The 26,632-nt window shown below is 42.7% G+C and overlaps 1 protein-coding gene and 1 pseudogene across 2 annotated transcripts in view; one reads left to right on the top strand and one right to left on the bottom strand.

Annotated features, from left to right (window-relative positions):
* Positions 1 to 26,632, bottom strand: part of LOC138303899 (piezo-type mechanosensitive ion channel component 2-like) — a 733,706-nt gene that overhangs the window by 336,911 nt on the left and 370,163 nt on the right. For both annotated transcript variants that reach the window (XM_069243434.1, XM_069243435.1), the window contains 3 exons: positions 14,803 to 15,046; positions 11,615 to 11,711; positions 2,238 to 2,400 (listed from right to left, as the gene is read on the bottom strand). In XM_069243434.1, the coding sequence (XP_069099535.1) occupies positions 2,238 to 2,400; positions 11,615 to 11,711; positions 14,803 to 15,046 (504 nt within the window). The remainder of the gene's footprint in view (positions 1 to 2,237; positions 2,401 to 11,614; positions 11,712 to 14,802; positions 15,047 to 26,632) is intronic.
* LOC138245630 (WD repeat-containing protein 54 pseudogene) lies at positions 19,720 to 21,187 on the top strand (annotated as a pseudogene).

The following is a 26,632-nucleotide window of genomic DNA, read 5'->3' as shown; positions in this document are numbered from 1 at the left end:
GGGTGTTGATGTCATTAGACCACACCCCTTCTCATTACAGAGATGCACATCACCTAATATGCTTAATTGGTAGTAGGCTTTCGAGCCTATACAGCTTGGAGTAAGACAACATGCATAAAGAGGATGATGTGGTCAAAATACTCATTTGCCTAATAATTCTGCACTCCCTGTATATATCTTGGGAATTTCCCTGACTCCAACCTATGTACCAAGTGTAACCCTGGGAGTGTCTGTAACCCCAAACCTATGTACTGAGTGTAACCTTGTTTTTTTAGTGTAATTTAGGAGTGTCAGTAGCTCCACACCTATGCACAGAGTGTAACCTTGTTTCTAACGTGCCTTGGGAGTGTCAGTAACTCTAAAGCAATGTACTGAGTGTAATCCTGTTTCAAGCACACCTTGGGAGTGTCAACAACCCCAGCGTAGTTATTTTGAATGTGGCAGTAACTCCAGTATGGTTCCTGAGTTACCCCAAGAGTGTCAGAGGCTCTAATCAGTATTTCAACTTCCTCCTCAAGAGCCTCAGTGAAATCTCATCCAAGAATCTGGCTATTCTGCTCTTATGATGTGATTTTGAAGAAGCATATGAGTGTTGTTTTTGATGCAGTGCAGTGTAAATTATGTAGAGGCTTGCTAACTACTTCTTCGTGTTGTCCCCATGGTACTGCGTTTTCACAAACATAGAGATGCTGATCTCATAAACGTTCACCCTCGCAAACCTAGAAGGATCCCGGAGTGATGCATCCTGCCAAGCAGAGTAGTACCATCGCTGAGCAGACACAGTACTAAAAGTTTCTTTTTCTTATTTTGCCCCTTCCTCCTAACCCCTCTAGAAGATAGCAGATCTAGGTGTACCTTCCCTGGGTCCTGCTTCTTCCTGAGAGGGAGTGGAAGTCCAGCCTCGGCTCCAGTGTCGTCTCTGTGGTTGGAACCAGGTGAGTACATAATACACCTGTCCTTAAATTTGCTTTTCTGTCTTTCATCAATTGAAGAGCTGATTTTGATGTACCAAATGCTTTCTGCTACATGGTGTTGATCCCAGGATAAGACAGCTGGAGTTGGGTGTCGTTCATGTGCATATGATAACTGATGTTGCAAGTATCAATGATGAAGGTCATGTGCTATGTAGCTGCTGGGCATTCCTGTCTTTCCCTGCTTGATTATGATATCACCACCTTGCTTTTTACAAATGGGCTGCTAGTAAGCAAGTTTCTTCAGGGGTTAGTATCATGAACAAGCAGGTGGTAGAAATGCCTATAGAGTAAACTAAAATCCAGCATTATCTCTGAGCATCTGGCATTGTTCCCTGACTGCTATTGCAGGCTCATGACCATGTACCACTATTGCATTTATCCCCCTACTGTTCTAAATTGCTATTTGTGTCTCTCACTATGGAAGAAGGTCCTCACAGTGGAAAGAGATTATGGGTGGGACAAACATAGTTGCCTGGGCAAATAGTTATTGTTTTCAACATCATTTGCATTCTATCCTCTTTCAGCATCTTTCTCACACTCATTTTCCCTCTTACAGATTAATACGAAAACCATGATTGCAAGCAAATAGTTTTTCATAAAATTCAGGCAAAGGGCCTGATCTAGAGTTTGGCGGAGGGGGTTACTCCATCACAAACGTGAGGGATATCCCGTCCACCATATTACAATTGCATTGCAGGCATTGGAACTTGTAATTCGGTGGACGCAATATCCATCACATTTGTGACGGAGTAACCCCTCCGCCAAACTCTAAGTCAGGCCCAAGGTCTGCACAATAAGCTACTCGTATATTCATAATAAATACAAATAGTTCCTATTTCCGGGTGAAGGGACAAGGATGAATTCATGGCTGTCCATCAGTTACTCAAATTTATTTTGTTAGCTTCAAGTGGGTTTGGACAACACAACACTAACACACCTTCGTGTAATTAATCAAAAATCGTATTCTAGTTGTTTTGACAACTCATATCTCAAAGTTGAGGGACAGTAAACGACTTTGTTCAAGCCCACTTGGGAGGTGGACCATATTACATCATTCAAGCACTAATGACAACAGATTGACAGAAAAGAGGTGTCCACAGGGGTTCTCTGACCGCACTGTCCTAAACTGGCCACCTTTCATAAACAGCACTCACTGAAGTAGGACAATATCCCATTAACAAATATGTCTGTATTTCATGGAGTATATTTCTTGAGGCATCAGAATAGTTCCAGATAGCGGAGCAGTGTTTTTACTCACTATACCTTGAAGCCAGGATTGTGGAGGCCTTTAAATCTGCAACAACGTAGAGGAAGTAGTAGCTCGTGAAAACCCTTCGCTGGAGCAACAGGAAGGTGAAGGAGATGGCATCCCATACAATACCAGCCTCATTTTTAGGAAGTTCGCATGTCTCTTCTGTTGCAGAAGCTTTGTGGGACAAAGAAGAGATTCTTTCTTAAAAGTTATTTTCTTGATTTAGTTCAGAGCCAGTACTGACTCATTATACAAACTGATGTTTCTGACACTGGGGAGACCTATCATTTAGTACATGTCTCTGTGCACAGAGGATTCTTCCAAATGTCCTTACAAAGAGAACAGTAAACTTACAACCCACAACCCTCGAATTAACATCATACATGTTATAGTAATAAATGCAACAGGGGAGATGCATATAGGATTGTGGACAACCTGTCAAAATAACTTTTACTAAACACGCTCAATTTTTTAAGTACCAATAGATCAATCAGAATAAAAACAAATGACACGTATGTCAATACCAACTGCACAGGTGGCTTTTGGTTCCTCAACAAAAGTATCTAAACAGAAAGAGCCCAGGAGGGCATTTTTAACCACTTCTTATTATGTAGAATTAATGATTCATTGAAGAAGCAACGGTGCAAATTAAACAACCACAGGCAAAGAGACAACATCTGGCTTTTAACAGTTGTTGTGGCGGTTATTGTTTTATTCTATTACAATTTACCTAAAAAGTAAAATGAAGGAAACCTAAATGGGGGCATGTGATGGCCACAAGTGTGTAATAATAAAATAATAATAATAATAATAATAATCATTGCATTTTAACCGTTTAGATGCGGGCGTCGGCCACTGGCCGACGCCCACACTCCCTCCCTGGTGCGGGTCACGACCAGTGGCCGACACCAGGGAGGGGGTTAAAAATCCTCCGGTGCAATGCACCGGAGGATTTGTAAATTTTTTTTTTAAACCGTCGGAGACGCGGAAGAGCTTCCGCGTCTGCTGACGTCACAGTTTTTCCACACCGGAGAAGGAGAGAAGCAGGTAAGCGTTCTCTCTTTCTCCGGTGGGGAAAAAAAGGCCAAAACGGCCTCCCCAGATGCCAGGGAGGCATCGATGGAAAGGGAGGCTCTCCCCTTTCCATCGATGCCTCCCTGGCACCGTTTCCTGGCCGTGGATCGCAGCGCGGCTGCGATCCACGGCCAGGAAACACCCCTAGGCACCAGGGATCTTCTTTGGGGGGGGGTCGGCCCCCTCGTAAAAGGGCTGCCCCCCCCCCCCCGGGGGCAATATTTATTTATTTACACAGTTTTGGGGGGCGATTGCGCCCCCCACAATATAAAAAAAAAAGAAGAAAAAAAGAAAAAAAAATGGCGGGGTCGGCCCTTGGAACACGGGCCGACCCCAGGGGGGAAAAAAAAACCATGTAGTTTTGCCTGGGGGGGCCGATCGCCCCCCCAGGTTAAAAAAGAAAAAACAAAAACAAATTGTTGGTGGTCAGCCCTTAGGGTGACCATCAATGGGGCCTTTTTTTTTTTTATACATGTGTGCTTTGCCAAGGGCAAGCACACATGTATAAAAAAAAAAAAAGGTTTGTGACATGAGTGTCTTGTTTTCTTTCTCTCTCTCTCTCATATATATGTGTATATATGTATACACATATATATATATATATATATATGTATATATATATATATATAGATCTATATATATATATATATTTTTTTTTTTTTCAGGACAAGCATTGCAGCGTCCATGTGCTGCTTTTCTGACTTGTTGGCGTGTATCTGGGCTTCTAACAACACCCACCTCACGCCCATCACTACCACTCGTTCGTGGGCTTGCCCTTCAAAAATCCTTTGATGACATTGGAAAATGATTTACCTTTGTCCCTCCTTGGGGAGGTTTTGTTACCGCCTTGGCCATCGCCCCTGGTACATGGCTAATTGCACTTTTGCTGTTACGTTTAACTGCGAGCGAACTTCTTTTCCTTTTGTGTAACTCTTCACATGATGCTCATGGTGGCCGTGGCGCTGTGAATCGGCTCTCTTATGTGAAAGAGTTTAACTTTCAATTATCAATTTATGTGGCAAGAAAAGTTGGGTTAGGAGTTTATAACGCTAATAGCTCTAACTCGAGCAGATGCGAGACCCATTGCATTGTAAATGCTTGTTATTCTTGTGTGTGTTGTTTTATAATGGTGAACAATTTCACCGCACTCCACGAGGACCGTGATCAAGACTCCTTGGTGAGTTGAAACACGTTGGTGGTTATTGACTGCAATAAAATACACGTTTATTTGTACTTCGTGGAGTGCGGTGAAATTGTTCGGCATTAGATAATTTCTAGATTGGTCTTCTCTGTCACTGGGCACCGGCAGTGGAGTGTGCCGCCCAGCAACCCTTCAACCACTTTGTTTATAAACATATATATATATATATGCAACACAAAATGGTTAAAAAGATTGTTGCGCAGTGCAATCCACTGCCGGTGCTCAGTGATGGAGGAGAGCAACCTCGAAAATATTTTGTGAACAAGAATCTCACCGCACTCCACGAGGTTCAAATTGACATGTTTTATTGCAAGTATAAACAATGAAAGAAAAGAGGGACTCATTTACTGTGATCAAGAATCCTTGAGAGTCGAAACGCGTACGTGGCTGTTGCTTGCAATAAAAGATGCCAATTTGAACCTCGTGGAGTGGGGTGAGAATCTTGTTCACACAATATATATATATATATATATATATATGCATGCATGCATGTCTTTTCTGTAGTGCCAGTTGCCATAAAGTAGCTGAGTGGATTAGTAAAGGCAAGCGTTACCTGCGCTTTAAAACAAATGTAATGCCAGGGGGACTATGGAGATATGAGTGGCACTTTTGCTGGGTAGTACTGAGGGAATTAGAAGAGGAGGTAATGGGAGGCAGAGCACCAAAAATGACTGTTGCACAGGGTGTGTGGTAAGGTGAAGTAATACATTCTTTTTTTGTTTTTTTCAGTGTTTTCAGAGAATCTTCAGAATTGGAGAAGAAGCGAAGGTAAGGTGACGACATTTCCTGTTGTACACAGCAATTTTGGGACTATCTGCCTTCTACGTAGGCTAGTAATTTAGAGGGACAGTTTAGCCAGTTGCAGAGAAGGCGTCTCGTTGGATGACTGCTGATCAAGCCCTAGCTCGGGTTATGGAGGACAGTTCTGATGTAGGCTCAGAGACTGAGACAGCAGACACTGAGACAGCATCTGAGGGAGAGGACAATGGGGCAGATTCTGGGAGTGATTTTTCAGTCGGCAGAGTCCCATCTGACGACACCTCTTCCAGTGATTCTGGAGGAGACAATGACGACATCCGTGCTGTCCCTTCGCAAGCACATTCTGGGCAGCGGGACCACATTGGGTTAGCCGAACCCAGAGAGCACGTGCTTGCTACCGCAAGCACAGAGAGAGTGCTCTCTTGGCAGCCCCCCTGTTTGGTTCAGCCCCAAATTCCACCTTTTACTGGTGACGCTGGATGTAAAGTCGATACAGCTAACTTTTTGCAAGTCGACTACATCTATCTGTTTTTGGATGTTGACTTTCTTCAGAAAGTTGTGCAGCAAACAAATTTGCGTGCAGACCAATTTCTGAGGGAGTGCGGAGGCACTCTAGGGCCCCGTTCTAGGGCACGCCAGTGGACTCCCACTTCGCTGGCGGAGTTGAAGATATTTTTGGGCCTTACGCTCAAAATGGGGTTAGTACAGAAACCCACCTTGCAGTCCTACTGGACGACTCGCACGGTTTGGGTAACTCCCATCTTCGCACCATACATGAGCAGAGATCGTTTTTTGCTACTGCAGCGCATGCTGCATTTCAATGACAATTCTGCTGCATTGCCCCGGGACCATCCAGATCATGACAGGTTGTTCAAAATTCGGCCTGTCGTGGAACATTTGTCTGCCAGGTTTCCAGAGATCTATACTCCTGGAAAGAATATAGCAGTCGATGAGTCCTTGATCCTGTACAAAGGACGGCTGCTTTTCAGACAGTACTTTGCGAGCAAAAGAGCTCGCTATGGCATAAAGCTGTACATGCTGTGTGAGAGCTCTACTGGCTATGTGTACAGCCTGAGAGTGTATACAGGGAAGGATTCTACCCTGAACCCTGTAGGTTGCCCTCCCGCGTTAGGGGTCACAGGTAAGATTGTATGGGAACTTGTCCAGCCACTTCTTCACAAAGGTTATAACCTTTATGTGGACAATTTCTATACAGGAGTAGAGCTGTTCAGTGAGCTCTACAAAGCTGGCACTGTGGCCTGCGGTACAGTTCGTTGTAACCGCAAAGGATTCCCGCGGGAGCTTGTTTGCAAGAAGCTCCAGAAATCACAGAGTACTGCATTGCGTTCTAACGAACTGCTCGCAGTCAAGTTCCTAGATAGACGTGATGTATACGTGCTCACTACAATTCATGATGAGAGCACTTCTCCCATCACGGTTTGGGGTCAGATGGCCGAAGTCCACAAGCCCATCTGTATACTCAATTACAATAAGTACATGGGTGGAGTGGACAAGAACGACCAGGTTCTTCAACCATACAATGCGTGTCGTAAAACTCGCACTTGGTACAAGAAACTGTTTACCCACCTGATTCAGATGGCAATATATAATGCGTATGTTGTTTACCGTCAGCCAACAACAGGAAGACTCATGACTTTCCTTGACTTCCAGTTGTCTGTAATTGAAAGCCTCACTGCTGTTACAGAAGAAGCAGCAGCCTCCACCTCATATGTTCTGGAAGATGTGGCAAGGCTGCAGGAGCGACACATTGCTGATCGCATACCTAAAACACCCAAAAAGGATCGTCCATGTCGTCGCTGTAAAGTGTGCTCAAAGCATGGAAAGCGGCAGGAGAGTCGGTATTACTGTCCCCAGTGTCCTTCACAACCAGGCCTCTGTATCCCTACTTGCTTTACGTTGTATCATACTAAAGCAAAGTTCTGGGAAATCGACTGAGGTTGAGTTGCTGTTGGGTAATCCTTTCAGTGGCAGTGCATGGATACCAAACGTCCATGGGCCACTGCTTCGTTAGGCAAGGAGCCACAGAATTTTACTTCATCATGGACTTCCTTTTGGCGTGGTCGGTGTTCTGTTCAATTAACATGCATTTTCTTCCCCCTACTGCATATACTAGTGGACAGAACATATGCCACATTGCCACGGAGTACCCTTTCTTCACCTGCATGTCTACCTTACTTTCAACGGTAGATATGCTCTCTCAGTTCGAGGAATCACTTTGTAGGGCATACTTGGAAACCCCCAACTTGCTTCCACAAACTAGTATAGGTTCACTTGGCTATTATACAGGTTTAGCCAGGACTCTGATGAGAACAGAGACATGGATGGGTAAGGAAAGCTTATGGTAGGAGTGCCTTCACAGGGTTATTGCACAGGTAGAAGGCAGATAGTAAAGGTAGTACAGAAGTACATCATCTACACCTATGGATTCAAACCCATTGGTGCCATCCCAGCACTGAAGGAGAATGACTTGTATAGGTCAGTGTTTGACCTGCTTTTCATGTTCATCCTCCATCAGAACTTAGTAGATGTTCAGTTTGCTGTATAAGTGCATTATAGTCACATCACTGCACATAATGTTGGCTGGGACATATGCTACGTTCTCATGGACTCCCCTATGTACCAAACACTACCCTTTTCCATAGCCTATGACCTTCTCTTTAGGGAACATCATGAGAAATCCCAAGCATGTCTCCCTTAGTTTCAAAGGTAGATATGCTCACTCAGTTCGAGGAATCGCTTTGTACGGCATACTCGGACACCCCCAACTTGCATCCACAAATTGGAAGGAGTTGGATTTAGCACAGAGAGTGCGTTAAAGGCGCATGAAAAACATGTCTTCCTAAGCCTCAGGTGGCTGTCACAGGAGTCATTAGTAAAGGTTTGTTACGCATGCATTTGGTAATGTTAAGGAAGAAGGAGGCAGGTAGCCTATGACCTTCTCTTTAGGTAACAGCATGAGAAATCCCCAGCACGTATCCCTTAGTTTGAAAGGTAGATATGCTCACTCAGTTCGAGGAATCGCTTTGTACGGCATACTCGGACACCCCCAACTTGCATCCACAAACTGGAAGGAGTTGGATTTAGCACAGAGAGTGCGTTAAAGGAGCATGAAAAACATGTCTTCCTGAGCCTCAGGTGGCTGTCACAGGAGTCATTAGTAAAGGTTTGTTACGCATGCATTTGGTAATGTTAAAGAAGAAGGAGGCAGTTACTTGACAGGTGCTAAAATGTAGTCAAACTTATTCCGTTCTGTGGCGTGTGAATGTGATGGGCCCTTGTCTGGCAGCGGTAAGTTAATGTGAGTGGAGTGATTGATTGGATTGGGTCCGTGGCTGGCGATATGAAAGGGTTGTTTGTTGTGCGTGAATGGCGAGTGAATGGACCATAAAGAGGTTGGTGCCTGGACGCGGCTTTATGGCCCACCTTCAGAAGGCTTGGTTTCAATATTCAGATACTTTGATAAGTAATCATGCTTTGAAACAATAATTTCTGGAGGTGCTAAAGCCAACCAGTGTGAGTGGTGGGTTAACTTTAACAAACTAGTACCAGGGGAGTCCAAGGGTGCAGGACTTGCATGGCTCTCACCAGTTTTCCTTCACCCAGAATCCCCTTGAAATTACATTATGTGCTTAAAAAACACATTTTCCTTGCATTCCAATGAGCAGAAGTCCAGGGATCGGCAGGGATCCTCAAAATTCCTACCACCCAGTGTTTCCCCACTTGTCCTGATAAAAACACAACCCCGCTTGTGTGCCTACGCCTAGTGCCTGCTTCAGGAATGAATCACTCCAGGGTTAACAGTAGACCTCAAGCAAGGACTGCCATTGACCCTTGTGTGATCCATTCCTGTTGCGGGCGCTAGGCCTACTCACACAAGTGAGGTATCATTTTTATCGGGAGACTTGGGGGAACGCTGGGTGGAAGGAAATTTGTGGCTCCTCTCAGATTCCAGAACTTCCTGTCACCGAAATGTGAGGAAAACCTGTTTTTTTTTGCCACTTTTTGAGGTTTGCAAAGGATTCTGGGTAACAGAACCTGGTCAGAGCCCCGCAAGTCACCCCATCTTGGATTCCCCTAGGTCTCTAGTTTTCAAAAATGCACAGGTTTGGTAGGTTTCCCTAGGTGCCGGCTGAGCTAGAGGCCAAAATCTACAGGTAGGCACTTTGCAAAAAACAGCTCTGTATTTTGTCAAAAAATGGGATGTGTCCACGTTGCGTTTTGGGGCATTTCCTGTCGCGGGCGCTAGGCCTACCCACACAAGTGAGGTATCATTTTTATCGGGAGACTTGGGGGAACATAGAATAGCAAAACAAGTGTTATTGCCCCTTATCTTTCTCTACATTTTTTCCTTCCAAATATAAGAGAGTGTGTAAAAAAGACGTCTATTTGAGAAATGCCCTGCAATTCACATGCATGGGCACCTCGGAATTCAGAGATGTGCAAATAACCACTGCTCCTCAAAACCTTATCTTGATCCCATTTTGGAAATGCAAAGGTTTTCTTGATACCTCTTTTTCACTCTTCATATTTCAGCAAATGAATTGCTGTATACCCAGTATAGAATGAAAACCAACTGCAGGGTGCAGCTCATTTATTGGCTCTGTGTACCTAGGGTTCTTAATGAACCTACAAGCCCTTTATATCCCCGCAACCAGAAGAGTCCAGCAGACAAAACGGTATATTGCTTTCAGAAATCTGACATCGCAGGAAAAAGTTACAGAGTAAAACATAAAGAAAAATTGCTGTTGTTTTCAGCTCAATTTCAATATTTTTTTATTTCAGCTGTTATTTTCTGTAGGAAAACCTTGTAGGATCTACACAAATGACCCCTTGCTGAATTCAGAATTTTGTCTAGTTTTCAGAAATATTTAGCTTTCCGGGATCCAGCATTGGTTTCACACCCATTCCTGTCACTAACTGAAAGGAGGTTGAAAGCACCAAAAATTGTAAAAATGGGGTATGTCCCAGTAAAATGCCAAATTTGTGTTGGAAAATGTGGTTTTCTGATTCAAGTCTGCCCGTTCCTGAAAGGTGGGAAGATAGTGATTTCAGCACCAGAAACCCTTTGTTGATGGCATTTTCAGGGAAAAAACCACAAGCCTTCTTCGGCGGCCCTTTTTTCCAATTTTTTTGGAAAAAACGAAATTTTCACTGTATTTTGGCTATTTTCTTGGTCTCCTCCAGGGTAAACCACAAACTCTGGGTACCATTAGAATCCCTAGGATGTTGGAAAAAAAGGACGTAAATTTGGCGTGGTTAGCTTATGTGGACAAAACGTTATGAAGCCCTAAGCGCAAACTACCCCAAATAGCCAAAAAAGGGCTCAGCACTGGGGGGGAAAAGGCCCAGCAGCTAAGGGGTTAATTGAGTAGCACATGAGCTTTCTAGCATTCAGGACGTTTTCTAATAAATATGGTCAATCTTTTTCATTTGAATGCACTTCACAGGAAAGTACGATTGTCATAGGCATAAAAAACTGTACTATTGGCTGCTTTGAATTTCTATAACCTGACAGCGTAGCTTAAACGCAGGTCTGACTACAAGTAATAAAAAATACAGATTTTTTTTTTTTTTAAAGCATTGGCAGTTAAATATTGGCCCGCCAGCCCTGCCATAGAAGTGCACTTTTCTTTAGGCAGAAATGCACTTGTGATCAGACGATACGCAGATATTCGCAGTGGAAGAGTGTCAATAGCGGACCCACTGCCCCACGCTGTTAGCTGTGGTGGGTGGAAGAAAAATGTGTATTATAGCTCTACAGAGCAAAGGACGGACTGTAGTGCCCCCAAGCCTCCCCCCTTTATATGTATCTTTTTTTCGCTTAGGTTTTTTTATTACATGTGGCTGGAGAGGCAGCTGGCATACCTAAATCATGATTTTCTTTCCATTTCCTCCAACAAAAAATACGACCTTTTAAGTTGCACCTTAACCGCTGTATCACTTCTATAGACTGCATGCCGAGTACTTTTCTGAAGTAACTTCTATTTCAGGCACTGATGACATTTGTCACCATAGGTGAGAAGCATTCTTCCAAAACAAGTAAAAAACAAACCAGCTGTAATGGGTTTTTATCGTGGATGCAGGAGCAGTTACAACAATAAGGAATGCTATATCGTATTTTGCAAAACAAAAAGTGCACGTCCCCTTTAACATAGCGATCTTCATTAGAGCTGTGTTTCACATTCCCCCGTCCAAGTAAAGGTAAGCGCTGATTCTCAATGTCCCAGACGTAGATGATCAACTTTCTTGACACAGATTGCAGGTGTTAAGTAACAAGGTAACAATACATACGTGACTGGATATGAGTCATTGGTGAACTAGTTTAATACTTACGCAAGTCATATCCTTTGATAGTGCAGAACATGCTGAAGGTCTGAATTAGCCAGCAATTGTTGTGTAGCAACTTTTCCAGGTAGGCACAAGCTCCAATCTGGGGGAAAATTAATTAATTCAGACATTGTGCTCACCTTGACACAGGTAATATCTCCAGTACACTGATGTGTTTTGGAGTCATAAGCTACATATGGACCACGGACAAAAGGGCAACAATAATCTGCTATTTCTTTGTTAACGAAACCTTGTTGCTCTGTGAATTGTAGTTTGTGCACATGATGCTCAATATTATAACTATGCATCCCTGTAATCCTTATAACTGGTGTCTATTCATGATGCAACGGAATTTCATACTATTTTTTAACCCTGCATCTATGAATTCTGACCATATATGATGGTGCTTCACCGAGCCAGGGTAAATGTTCGACTGCTGCAAATTTCACAAATCTTCTTAAACTTCACAAGCTTCATTAAGTTCCTAAAGTTAACTTAATTGGTGTATAGAAAAAACGGAGGAAGAAGGCAAATTCTAGAGGAGGAAACAGCCAGCAACTTGTAGTGAACTATTTCCAAAAAATAAAAGATGTTTGACGGAAAGTTCAAGTGAGGGCGCGAAGGCTCCGCGGACCCTCCTGAACTCATACTGAGGGTCTGATTGGCTGACAACAATTCAAACAGGAAGTGTTGGCAGCCATGTTGGGACTCTGCTTTAGCAGAGTCCCAGAAAAAAAAGATTAAAAGAAAGAAAATGGCCCAGAGGGAGCCCCCCAAAGCAAAAAATAAATTTTGTTTTTATTTTCACCAACAGTCACAGCGGATCTGCAAATCTTGGCGAAAATTGAAAAAGCCAAGAATGGGCTCCGACGCTTGTTTAAATGGAGCCCCTGGATGTTCCAAGTCCCGGAGGCATTGGAATTTTGAACATGGGAGCGCACGTTATAGCTACCTTAGGGCACGAATTATAGCTACCATAGGGTGCGATTTATAGTTACATGAAATAACTCTAACTATAACAGGTGAATTTCTATGGTTTTGTATATTTAAAATGTAAGCCTAACTATAACATCTCTGTAACCTTTGTTTTTTTAAGTGAACATATAACCCAGGGGATGGGGTCCCAAGGGCCTAATAAGGCTCGGGAAGGGGTGCTGCACAGCCCCCTTAGATTTTGTCACCAGGGCATGGGGTATCCAGGATACAAGAAGGTTTGGGTGTGGGGCTGCGCAGACCCCACCCTTATTTTTAATGCTCTGGGAGGGTGGCTGCACACCGTCCTCCCTTGTTTAATTGTATTTGGCATTGGTAGCTTGGGTCCCTGGGGCCTAAAAGGCCACCCATACTCTGTGCATGCCAAAGACTGTGAGCAGTGTGGGGTTGCCAGCCAGCTGGGATTTTGCCCACAGGGCCTGGTGGCAGGCCAAACCCTGTGACCAACACCTCACGTGTGGCCAAGGTCTGTGTGCAGCATGGGGCTTGATGCCTGCAGGGAGTTAGGAGCAGGGCATCCCTGTAGCACAGGCCCTGTGGCTAACCCCACCGCACGCGCAAAGGCTTTGTGCTGTGTGGGGTAGGCTGCTTGTGGCCAACTTGCCACTGTGTGCAACAAAATGCTGCGCACAGTGTTAGGTTGTCTGCCTGCAGGGGGATTGTCTGCCTCTGGGTGGGTTGGCCAAAGGGCCTGGCCTGACACCCAAGATATATCGGTGTCATACCAACTCTACATCTAAATGTCCTACCCAATTATCAGTGAAGCCAATCAACACCTAATACCTAATACTAGAGTATTTTAAGGCTCTGATTCTAAGGGGTATTGGATGGAAATCCCCTCAAAATTATCAATCTGCTGGTATTTTCACACCCAGATGTTCTGGGTGTGGGAACATATGAAACTTGCCCAACCATCTGCCAAGGCACAACCTTCCTTTCCTTCACCCATCATCCCCATCCACTACCACCATTCCCACCTCATACAGGCATCATCACATACACGTGTGTTCAAGCAGGGGGATAAATGCGTGTATAAAACCCCATGGACTAAGGAAATCTTTGGTGTGGTATTCTGCACAGTAAATCTTGGTCTCCACAGATATTTCCCAATCCATTTTATTTAATAGGATAAATTATGTATGGAGGGTCTAGTGAATAATGGGAATTTCAAGTTGTCAGGAATTTCCACACTAATGGCCTGATTTAGATTTCGGCGGATGGGTTACTCTGTCACAATGGTGACGGACAGCCCGTCCGCCAAAATCTAAATCCCACAGGATATAATGAAATTTGTATTTCAACGGACAGGCTATCCATCACTGTTGTGACGGAGTAACCATGGACGTCATTCAGGGGTCGCCAGGAGTTGCAGCTGCGACCACTGGCTTGCCTTTTGCGACTCCTGGCCTCAGAGGTGGCAAATTCAGTGCCAGGGACACAGTGACAGCTTGTCCTTATAGAAGTCAGTTGGGGCCCCACTCTTTGAGGAAGGAAGAATCGGAGTAATGATGACTACCGGTAAGCAATTCGACCATTCAGGTAACTCTCCTCCCACAAGAGTGGAATAGGTGTTCTGTTATGTGGATTTCACCCAAAGTTGGTGAAAACCAGAAACTTGTAATTTTACAGGTATTACTTGTTTAATCACCCATTCCATATCTGAATATGGTCAAAGATGTACTCATTTATAGGGTGGAAGAAAATACACTTACAGCCTGGAAATGAGTAAAAAAAAGTCTTCAGAATCGGTGGCGTGTAGAGGAACACTTTAATTGGGACAAAAATATGTACAGTAAACACCTTTTCAAAACCCATTTACACATGTGTAAAAGCTTACGATTGGGAGCAGCCCCCCCCCCCCACTTTTGCAACTTCTCAGGAGTACTCCTGGTATTTGATAGAACAACATACATTTTCTTGAATTTATTGGGATTAAAATCATCATTCTTGGGAAAGTGAAATGGGGTCTCAGCTTTCATAAATACACAGAGAGTGGAAATTGATTATTGGCGTTTTTAAGCTAGTTACATTGAACAGCATGAATTCTATCGCCCAAATACCTACTACTCTGTGGGGAACTAGGAACTAGAAAAAATCAAAAATATAAAGAAACCGTTTTTTGTTCATTATTGGTGGGCTTTGAGAATCAATCCCATCTGCATGCACACTGGAAATCTATTGTACTTAGCATCAACACTTACAGAGAGCAGGTTCTTCATGGTTATAACAAAGGCAGTGTAGGCAATCAGATAATCCCAGAACTTCAGAATGTGCTTGACTGTCTTCAGAAGAAGATTACCCCCGAAGAGCATGAAGTAGAAGCAGGCCATGAGATACCCCATGCACAGGATGTTGATGCGTGTCGTTCCCGTGATGAAAATCAAACACAACACAAACCAGAAGTGAAAGCTGAACACAACTACTTTGGCCATGTCCAAGTAGGACCTGGTGGGGAGAAAGCAACAAAGGATGATCGACCATACAGACGGATTGAATTCTCCCATGATCAAATGAAAAAATGATGCATGAAAAATAGAAACATGTAAACTAAATAAAAACTTAAAAAACAACATGATTTATTGCACTTTAGAACAAGTTAGGCCTTTCTAGTAATAACAAACTACATTGTTGTCCAAAGTTGGACCAGTAGGGTTGGAGCCACATCAAACATTGAGAATATTTATTGGTTAATTAAATGAGCTCCATTATGGTTCAATGTATGCAAAATAATCCAATGCAAATATGAAGAATCTAACTCTGGTTTGCCTGCCATGGCTGATGTTAGACACCTCTGGCCTACAGGCCTCAGATTATACTAGAACAGTGTAAATATAAATTCTTATTGTACAAAGCACAAGCTTTTTTCAAAAAGAGAAGCCCCGCAACACATTGTAAATAAATTCACCAAAAGGGAGAAAATAAATATGGTAATTACTGAATACATTACTTCACAAACTGCCTGAGGTAATGAAACAAAAAGCTTAATGTCACATTCAGGTTCAGTTACTTGTCCTATTATTTACAATATACAAATATCTCATTTGTATGCCACAATCCTATTTTTGTCTCAACCTAGTAGCGCATCAGTTGCCCACAAAAGACAGACGCGATAGTCAAAGTACAAGTGTGTTCATGTACCTCCTTATCGGGGAGTCTGCAACTTAATTAAGGATTCCAGTCAGTTTACCATATCTATACAGTGAAAGAGGTTTGTGTAAGTGATCCTGGGACCTTGAGTGGCCAGCTCCACAGAGGCAGTAAAAGGGTAGCTGTGACTAAAGTTGGCTAAGGAGAAGGAACTATGCGCTTTGATAACCTTTGAGGAGGTGAACTCGTAGAATAGAACATTGTTCAAATTTCTGGCCAATTAAGTGTTGCACTTGAAGAGATTAAGCATCAGGATCAGCACTTAAGCTGAGATGGTGGTTGCCAGTGGAGACCACCAGCACTCACTATTGGGGGCAAGAACTTATATTGCCTCATCGGCCTTCGACTCTGATCATTTAAGTGAAAAGCACAAAAGGGGGAAAGAAGGTGAAAGAGAATGATGGAAAAACAGAGACAAAGAAACAAAGCAGGAATGAAGAAGGACCTGCAAAAGTTAGATTCGAAACAGTGGCGTCTGATGGTGGATGGAAGAGGCATAAGGTGGAATCAAATCTATGGTATTTGGCACCATGATATCCAATAGCACTAGCTGTGGGCTTCTGAGCAAAACAGCAGGCACCTGGAGTTTATTCCTTCACAAATTAAGCACTTATTGTAAGTATCGTTGAACAGCTTGGTTCTGTTGTGTTATTACTATCCAAGATACCTTCAAATAAATCCTTATGGAAAAGGTTTTTGCATGGCTTGTGAGTTCTTTCTAATAGCCAAGGTCAGCGCCAAACAATCTTTGTTGATGTTTTCAAATCATGTGAGAATGCAGGGGTGATTGTGTGATTTACCAGGGTTTGACCCTCAGGCTCTTTTACAATGAAGAAATTATATTGTTGAAGTGGAAGCCATGTTTGCGAGTACAGTTAATTCGAGGTGGCTCTGGACTTTTTGCATCAATTTGTAGAGCTTTCTTGAAGGCTGGCACCACTTGGGTAAACTGCTTAATCCATCTAATGAGTATACCTTTCAAAGTGAGTGATCTTTTCAAGCAGCTTTCATTTCTTTTTAAGTATTATTAGATTTGTTTATTCTTGTAATACGTATTTTGCTTGCATGAAAATATTCATGCCAAAAAGGCTAACGCAAATCCAAACTTAGTTCTTCAGTTATCCCAAGTCACAATTGGATTATTCTGTGCTGTATCTTATCTTGTATTAGGTTTGAGTTCTTATGCAGTGAATGTTCTCTAAAGTAGTTGTCAGCCAGATGTGGGTTCAGTTTGATTGTCAAGGAGTTTGCTTGGAGCACTTGAGACGGAGCAGTAAAGAGATGTTTTGGTTGTTTGAAATTTGTTGTTGACGAGCCCAGTTCAGTTGTTAGGTGCATGAATTGGATACATAGAATGTTAGGGTGTTGGCTGCCATTGATATGTGTGCAACTTGGCTCCGTGATCTGTTTAAGTTGGGAAGTCAGGTGTACCCCTTCTATCTTGGAGCTAGCTGGAGTTACCTTTAGTGTTCCTTGTCCTCAGCTGTTCCTGGTGTATAGCCATCCTACACAGCCCTATGAGCCAACTATATCTACCTTTTCAATGGTAGACTTTTTGGCTTTTGGGAGGCCACTGAACCCTGGGCACAAAGACCTGAAAAAGGAAACCTGGGATTCTCCAAAGGAGGCAGCTAGAACATATTCTTTAAGGGCATCAAACACTACAACCTGTCATTATTTCGACCTCTGGAAATCCCCGACAATTGTTTAACAGTGGACATGCTGACACCGTGCTCAAGGACACGCTGATGCTCTGCTCATGCCCGCCCACTCGCCTTCTCATTTACTTCTCTTGGCCCCTCTGCTCTGTCCGGCTCTCCTCTGGTTCCTGTGCGTCTTCTTCCAGACTCAGCCAGTTGGTTCCAGATCATGTCTTGGCAGCGTCTTGGGAAGCTGAGAGCCAATGGAGCAAAGGATCCATCAGGGTGGGGCAGTTTGTGAAGAGCAGCAGATGTGTGCCGTTTGTTGCTCATTAATGCTGTGCTTGAGTGCACGACCATTTCATTTCACTGTGGCCCCCATGGTCGTCACAGACTTTTGACTGGTGACAGGCTAAAGAACTAAAGCAATCTTAGTAGCTGATGGATACACTTATCGGATTTGCGCCCTCTTCTCAGATTTATCTGCATCACCTGGTTTTGTTTTACGTGGACTTTTGTATTTATATAAACTTTATGATTGTTTCCCAAAAGGATATCCCCAGCTTAGCTAGGTTTATGCTGACAGTCACCCTGTGCATTGTGATAAGTACCTTTGGGAGCGTTGTCGAGGTTGAGGCAAGTTGTTGGGTGAAGTTAGCACTATTTTCATCCAGTGAAGCTGTTTTTTTCTGTCTGTTTGGGAGCCATATCACTAGGCTCAAGGTATGCTATCGGTGCCTTTTCTCCACCAGTGGCTACATTGAAAAAACAGACTAGGGCGGTCATTCTGACCCTGGCGGTCAAAGACCGCCAGGGCGGAGGACCGCGGGAGCACCGCCGACAGGCCGGCGGTGCTCCAATGGGGATTCCGACCGCGGCGGTAAAGCCGCGGTCGGACCGGCAACACTGGCGGGCTCCCGCCAGTGTACCGCCGCCCCATTGAATCCTCCAAGGCGGCGCAGCTTGCTGCGCCGCCGAGGGGATTCCGACCCCCCCTACCGCCATCCAGATCCCGGCGGTCCGACCGCCGGGATCCGGATGGCGGTAGGGGGGGTCGCGGGGCCCCTGGGGGCCCCTGCAGTGCCCATGCCACTGGCATGGGCATTGCAGGGGCCCCCGTAAGAGGGCCCCTAAATGTATTTCACTGTCTGCTGCGCAGACAGTGAAATACGCGACGGGTGCAACTGCACCCGTCGCACAGCTTCCACTCCGCCGGCTCGATTCCGAGCCGGCTTCATCGTGGAAGCCTCTTTCCCGCTGGGCTGGCGGGCGGCCTGAAGGCGACCGCCCGCCAGCCCAGCGGGAAAGTCAGAATTACCGCTGCGGTCTTTCGACCGCGGAACGGTAACCTGACGGCGGGACTTTGGCGGGCGGCCTCCGCCGCCCGCCAAGGTCAGAATGAGGGCCTAGGATTTTTAGGTGAGTGGAGGCAGTAGCAATGTCCAACGAATAGAAGGTATATTGTTGGGAATCTTATTCTATAGAATTACTCTGCTGAAGGTTATCGGATTCTATGAAACGTCTTCCCTTATCTGTGTGAAAGCATTTAATATTTGGGTAGTTAAGACAACCAGGTACATATTTTCAGTGACATTTAAAAGCAAAGTATCAATCTAAACTTAGAAGCTAAAGTATATAATATTCGGTCCTTCTTTTCAAACAGTGCCTTAAACTTCTTCACATAAGTCGAAATAAATCCCTCTTACTCTCTGCCCCTTCTGAGATCAAATCAGATCAATAGTAATATGATCAATCAAAGTAAAAGTAAAAGAAAGGAAAATGATAAGAGTAGTTGAACTCCTTTACGTGAAAAGGCACCAAATATTTTAATTTAGGTTCAGACTACATAGCAGGTCACAATGTGCAAGCTCACTGATAATTACTCTAATCAATTTAGAAACGAGTTAGCTAGGAGCACAAAGAAATTGCTGAAGGAATTAAAGATGAATTGCATTTAACAAATTTAGTGAAATGTCCTAAGTTATCTCCATCACCGTGCCTATATTCCTCAATACACAATACCGATATATCTAATTATGAAAAAAGAGAGAATGAGTGAGCTGATTGCCCCTGCCCCTGTTGCTTCTAATTTAAGGGACTTTGTTAGAAGCTATAGAAGCAGTTCCCCTTCTGACATTATCAAGTGTGAATATCAATCCTATATCATTGGCAATTTTACTTGATGTTGTGGTATTAATGCAATGTACTTTACAAGGAATATTAGAAGCCCTGGTAGTAGTAAACTCTGATCCACAACACCAAATCGGGCATCTGAAAAAATCTCTTCTGAATATCATAAAGTTAAAACTTGTTTACTTACATTAATAAGACATGTTAAATGTGTCCTTGCTGGACTCCATTATTGTGGAAGATAATGACCCATGTAAATCAGACCAAAACCCTACAGTCATCTCTGAACATATAACTATCACCAAATACACCTCTCACCAAACAATGCGAGTAAAGGGAATTTACCAATCCTATCAGTGTGTGAAAATTTTCTCCAATTATAATCTGTCTTTCCTTCATGCACAAAAGAGACATTTGTTGGGAAAAATCTAATAATAAAAGGTAAATTAATACCTAGAAGGAAGCTTTGGTAAGGCTATCAAAGGTGGGCTGAGTGATCCAAGAAGAAAGTCATTCATTTTAGATAAAAGTCGTTATCTAAAATGGGTTCTCCCATTTTTTATAACAACAAAAGCAAGCAGGCTTCTCATATAAATGAGAGCTTACAAAACTTTTTGTCTAAACTGCCCATCAATCCACCCACCGCCTGTTTAGAAAAAGTAAACCCGCAGTCAACCAATGTGGAAAAGAATAATACATTATTTTCTCTCTACCTGATCGCCTCCTACAGTAATGAGACAAACGTTGTATTTTGATATCAGTCGAAAATGGAAGGAACTTAGCAACTATGACACATATAGGGTGAAATTACCCTCGCTCTTTTAAATAAATTCCATGCAGTTCTTAGGAGCGTGATGGTGGAAGAAAACTGACTAAATTCAACTTATTATCGCCCTTTATTGTGAATACATGTAAAGCTGAAAATGCAATTACAGCGCTTGGCTTGGTTATGAATATTCCATCGGACATCCAGAGGAAGAATCATAATACAAAGTTCACTCTAACCCACCATCAGGGGATTGAGTATTGAGCAGTCAGGGTCAATCTCAGTCAATCAGTTTATACTGCAGCATGGTGGTAAGCTCCTCGATGATCACTCTGGCATCCATATCTAGCTCTGCTGGTTCTCAACTCCCTGAAGGAAATTCAGATGTACAAGTCCCATGATTCAATAATGGGCTATTTGCATACACTGGCTGGATGGTCTGGAAACATCGCCAGCTCAGGCAGTGTTTCCATGAGGGACTAGTGCTGCAAAGGGACGCTACATCTGTGTTGGGACCTCTTCGGGCCTGGTGTTGGTGTTTGACATCCTAAACAAGGGGACCAACATCACTCTGGCTGAAGTTCTGGTGAAGCACCATGATCCCATCACAGACATTGACTCGGAAGTCTGTGAGATTAAGGACTGCGATGCTGAACTGGTCACTGCTGATGGTGTCCAGAACACAGGAGATAGTTCAAATTGCTGAACAAGATATCTGCATCAGTGAAGATGAGGAGCGGAGTGATTGCTGAGGCATATGGCAGTGGACAGATTTGTGTATTTGATGTTGCCACAAGGATGGTGCACACAGAAGTCAATGGCCACGCACAGTGGACTTATGCTTTGGATATTGCACCAGATTCTGGAAAGAGTCCAGTGCGTAAAAGGCACCAGCATCCCTGAAATCCAGAATAAGGGCAGCTATAAGAAAAGACCCGATTCTATGAGACAACAGCCTCCCGTCAAACCCAGAAAAAGAACTGCTGCGAGAGAGACCTATGCTTAGGGCGCTTCGCAGCACCAACAATCAACAAAAGGAGCAGCTATATGAGAAACCCATGCCTAGGAATCAGCACCCTCTTTTAATTGCCACTTAATCTTCGCTTGACTTCGGATCTGATAACTTTTCAGAAGATTTGAAGACCTGGCTGTTTTCACTTTAATGGACTTGAGGTGTACATGGTTCGTATAATTGTCGGGATATACCTAGGAGATGATGGTGCCCTTTATAAATTCTATAAATAAATAAATAAAAAGTAAAACTATACCATTAAAACTGCCCCAATTTTATCATGACAGTAAAGATAAAATTATTATTGAAAAGGTTAGAATTAGCATATCAAACAAGTCAAATTCCAATTATGATAGGAGATTCCTTGTTATGAATCAAATAACTGCTTTGCACCATTGGTGAATTATACGGATGTGCAGGCATGACTCTCTTGGGCTGATGATACATAGAATATGGAGATCTTGTGTAACCTAAAAGTATTATGCTGGAATAATAATTGTTATGACATAAATAAAAAGGATGCAAATTTAAATCCTGTATCAAATGAACACCGTGCTGCGGCTGTAAATGAACACTATTGCTGCTGCAAGAAACCTGATTGTGAGATAACCCCAATATATATGGCTTTGTGGCTTATAGTCCAGGAAAAAGCATGGGAGGGGAGACTATGCAGTAGTTTATTAACATTAATCTCAACTAGAATGTTTAAGAGGTTACATTACAGTGTAATGGATTCAAGTAGAATTAAAGTATAAACTATGGAGTTATTCACAAATAATTATGAAACAAAACTATTCATCTCAATAAACTTGTAAGTATATATGGGCGAAAATTTGGAATTGTGGAAGATGATGGGAGAACTGGAATGTGTAAACAATAAATCACTGAGTGAATATCCCAATTCCACAGATTTTAATATGACATGATTTCCATCTTCTACAGGATATTCGGTATTGGGACAAAAGAGGCAGTTATCATGGACAATTTAATGGCAAAAAAAATGATAATTTGTCTTAATAATCATTTCTCCATTGACATCCCAGCTGCATCAACTCTTCAATTTTGGCTACCATCGCTGTCCAGTTGATGGACATATTACTTATCTTTGGTAACACTTTATCTGGTAGAGACAATATCTAGTTGCAGATTCCTTACCTTAGAATTTCCCCAAGCATCAGTCTGGATCCAGAGATTTTTCTAGAGAAGTACCCCTGCGTGCCATATGGTGGCACCGATCAGCTCCACGCCCATCGTTGGCATCGTCAACACAGGATATAACGTTGTGGGTCCTATATAGGTGGTGCGTTGATGTCAGTTTTTTGTTCATGACTTTCCATGCCAGAAGCACAGAGCCATGAAGGACACTGACCACTGGTGCTTCAACACTAGGGCCCTGAAAGGGGAGTCCCTGTTCCTAAAAATCAATTTGCAGAGCAGGGAGGATGGGTGGGTAGGTAAAGAATCTGCAACTAGAAGTTGTCCCTACCAGATAAGGCGCTACCGAAGTAAAGTATCTTGTCCATCTGATAGAGAAATCTAGTTGAACATTCATTACCTTAGAATAGATACCCAAGTAATACCATCCCTTGAGGTGGATCTGCAAACTAAAATCACACCAGAAAAGCCTGTAGGACCAAACGGGCAAAATACGTGTCCCTATAGATCTGACCCTCTAAGCAGTAGTGCTCAGTAAAGGTGTTCAGGAATGCCCACGTTGATATCTGGCAGATATACAGGACTGGAACTTCGTGTGCTAACACAGTGGATGCAGCTTTAGCATAGCACATTTAATGCAGAGTACAGCCCATCTAGAGATGGTTCTCTTTTGCACTGCCCAACCTTTCTTCGCACCCACATAACCAACAAAGAGTTGGTCATCCATCTGGAACTCTTTGGTGAGATCTAGGTAGAACGTCAAGGTTCCTTTTTGGGATGATGGTTTGGCCTACACAGAAGGGGGTAATCACTTTTATCAGGATAGATGGAATGGTAGGGCAGCTTAGATGACAATGCCTGCAGCTCACTCACTCTGCGGGCAGATGTAATGGCCACATGCATCTGCCCACACAATTGTGGAGAGGCCCGAAAGGAGCGCACATCAGAAAAATCAAATCCAAATCCAAGTCCCATTGAGGCATAATGAAAGGAGACGGAGAAACCATACGAGTAAGACCTTCAAGGAACCTATTTATAATAGAAGATTTAAAAAAAGAAGGCTGATCAAGCAGCCGTAAGAAAGCAGAGACTGCAGACAAATAACCTTTGAGAGTGCCCATAACAGAGTCCTGCTGGGCCAACAAAAGTATAAACAATAGAATCTCAGACAGAGGGGCAGAGAGGTGGTCAAAAGACTTGTTTGTGCACCAAACCACAAATTTCTTCCACTGACAGAAAATTCTACAGATCAGTGCCTGGCTTGCGCGGAAAGAAAAGAAGTGGCATTGGCATGCACCTAAAAAGGACACATGACGTCATATCTGGTGCAGACGGCGCCAGAGACAGATGCGGAGCTGACTGACGTCACCTAACAGTGCACAGGGGTTCTGCTTGAGGAAAATCTCTGGATTCAGACTGACACCTGGGGAAATTCTAAGGTAAGGAGTCTGCAACTAGATGTCTCTATCAGATTACATATTAATGCTAGTATTGCGATTTGGTGTCTTTAAGGGTATTGAGGTGTTAGCCTATGGGTAAATCAGTTACATTTATCTTTTAAAGAAGCACCAGAGAAAGTCCGTTATGTGGTTGAATCATAAACACCTTCAAAAGCTTTTTGAGTTTCAAGTCAATAATGAACTTTTTATTCCAAGAGGGTAATATTGTGTGGTATACCTCTTTGATGGATAATACACTAGTTTGTATACCAATTGCCATACAAAAATATCTACAAATATCAAATTTAAATCTTGGTGCGCAGTTCCAGGGCTGGTATGATTACTGATGTAAAAAAGTAACTCGCAGACTGGAAAACAGAAAAATAGATATAGGCAAGGTTCCCCACATACCACTAAAACTGCAGTCGCCTGACTGAAGAATAATTTTTAAATAACATACTATAAAGACAAAAAGTGCAGTTCTTTAATAACCGTTGGGGGGGGGAAGTAATTATAGAGGTTATGCAGCCTGGTGATGAAAAGAAATTCTGAAAATTGGTGAATAGTGTTTACAACTGCTATTCAGGTCTACCCCATGTATGATTGCAGAAAATATGTGGTTTATCGATTTGGTAAATTTACAAGTCTTGGTAGCAATGCATGCTGTCACGCAACCTTGTATGAGAAATGAAGAAATAATCAATCTGTTCTCAGTGAAACAAATTAAAGACACCATTCTATTTAAGTATAACTGCAAGGACAGATAATATTCCAGCAGTCACTATCACGACAAATAGTGATTAGTGAGCAAAATTATTTATGCTGGTTTTCCAATGGGTAGCTAACCCAGGCTGCATACCAGATTCCTGGAGGGGTTGTGTGGTGAAGCCCATTCTAAAAAAGGTGATGGAAGTATACAAACAAATTACAGATTAATTAGGTTGTTGGGTGTTTCTAAAAAATTATTTCTAAAATGTAATTGTATTGGCTTACCTTGAAGAGTGGGATTTAGATATCAATCTTCTTCCTATTGAACGGGGGGTTTTGTGAGTGCTATTCAACCATCAACCACTGCTTTTCCCTTTGGGCAATTGTTAAGAAATCTCTTGAAATGAATCAAATTATGTACTGCTGTAAGTTTGCATGTCTTTTGACACAATGAATGGGTCATTTGCTGGAGCCAATGAGAGCATGGCCAGTATCATTAATCCAGCCAAGACATGCATCAAACTGTGCACAGGTTAAATTAGATTGTAGCTGTCGTTCTGATCCAAGCCAAAGAAGCTTCTTGGAAACCTTCTCATTCATTTCATATGTGGCAGACGTATCTTCTGCTTTGAAAGTAAGCATTTCATTTTCACAAAAATGGGCTCCTTCCACATCCCCTGCGTCCTTCATGCTGAAGATCTGATACTCTTGGATTAAACAGCAATGGGCCTTCAGAGAAAGCTTGATGCCTTGCCAAGAAATTGTAAGGAGAGCTCTCCAAGCATACATTTACAGAAAAGTAAGATGAGTTTTGGCAAAAAAGTCCAAAACTTTCAATAGTTGTACAATGTTATCAGATTAGAACTACTAGCTTCTTTACAATCTAGGGCTCCTTTTTACCACTAATGTGAAATGGGAGAACACAAGAGGACTATAAAGACAAGAGTTTTATTACAAGGAGGGTATCTTGTAAAGTTTAATCACACACACACGGGTTTTCATTGGCACCATTCTTAAAAGCATATATGAGCAAAATCTCATACCTTGATTTATGCAATATTTGGGAGCCTGATGAGAATGCTTCATTGAAATGCTTACTTAACGTGCCAAACTGAATCAGGGTTCAAACTGATAATGAAACCTCATGTGGCGGTATTGCGTGGCAGGTACCTGTCTTTTAAAGTTTTTTTTTTTTAAATATCCTTGTATGGAATCATAATAGTATCTCATATATGTTTGGAGAAATTCAAGTGAGTTAAAGAAAGTGGGGTACCATTTTGGTTTGTTGAAGCAGATATGCTAATTAAGAAAATTATAAATGATGTTTATGTGCTTAATATTGAAAAATGTGTAGAGAAATTAATCGTAGAGAAAATAATGTGCAAGTTTGAAAGTGGGCCCTCAGGGTATGTCTGCCATGTGTACGATGTTGAATTGATATAACTAAAACTGTATGAAATAATGAAAAATATATGAGAAAAATGTAGTAATATGTCATATTGAAATGTATAATCTATGTTTTACATTAACTCGCAGTGCTAACTTAGCTGAAATAAAGGCCTAGACTTCTTAGGCCTCATACACGAAGAGCTGAAATACTAAACGCCTTGCAAGGGACTGGATGCATGAACTGTCTCTGAACCGCCAGATGTTAAAGTTGCTTAGCTAGAATTTTCTGCAATGTACCGGCGGACAGGAGATGATGAAGACAATTTGATACAATTATGTGTAGAGTAGGCTAAATGTACTTTCCCAGGACTCAAACAATGGAGGCACTGACTGAAGAGGTACATGCAACAATTTTGATGCCTCAAGAGCCGGATAATGAGGACATGATATGGCGAACCAATCCACATCTTGTGAACGGACTGATATTAAAATTAGTAGATTTGGTAAACAAATACTATAGGTTAAAGTCATATCTGCTGACTGACTGACCAATTAGGAATTAGGGGGACGGACTGGGAGACCCTAATGAAAATTCATGACAAGGGGCTAAAACTGGAAATGTGTGAGACTTTAGAGAGGCGAGGG

Source organism: Pleurodeles waltl, chromosome 7, assembly GCF_031143425.1.
Source record: "Pleurodeles waltl isolate 20211129_DDA chromosome 7, aPleWal1.hap1.20221129, whole genome shotgun sequence".
NCBI classification, from domain to species: domain Eukaryota; kingdom Metazoa; phylum Chordata; class Amphibia; order Caudata; family Salamandridae; genus Pleurodeles; species Pleurodeles waltl.
The sequence above is the reverse complement of the archived record's forward strand: the minus strand, read 5'-3'. Positions and strand labels throughout refer to the sequence as shown.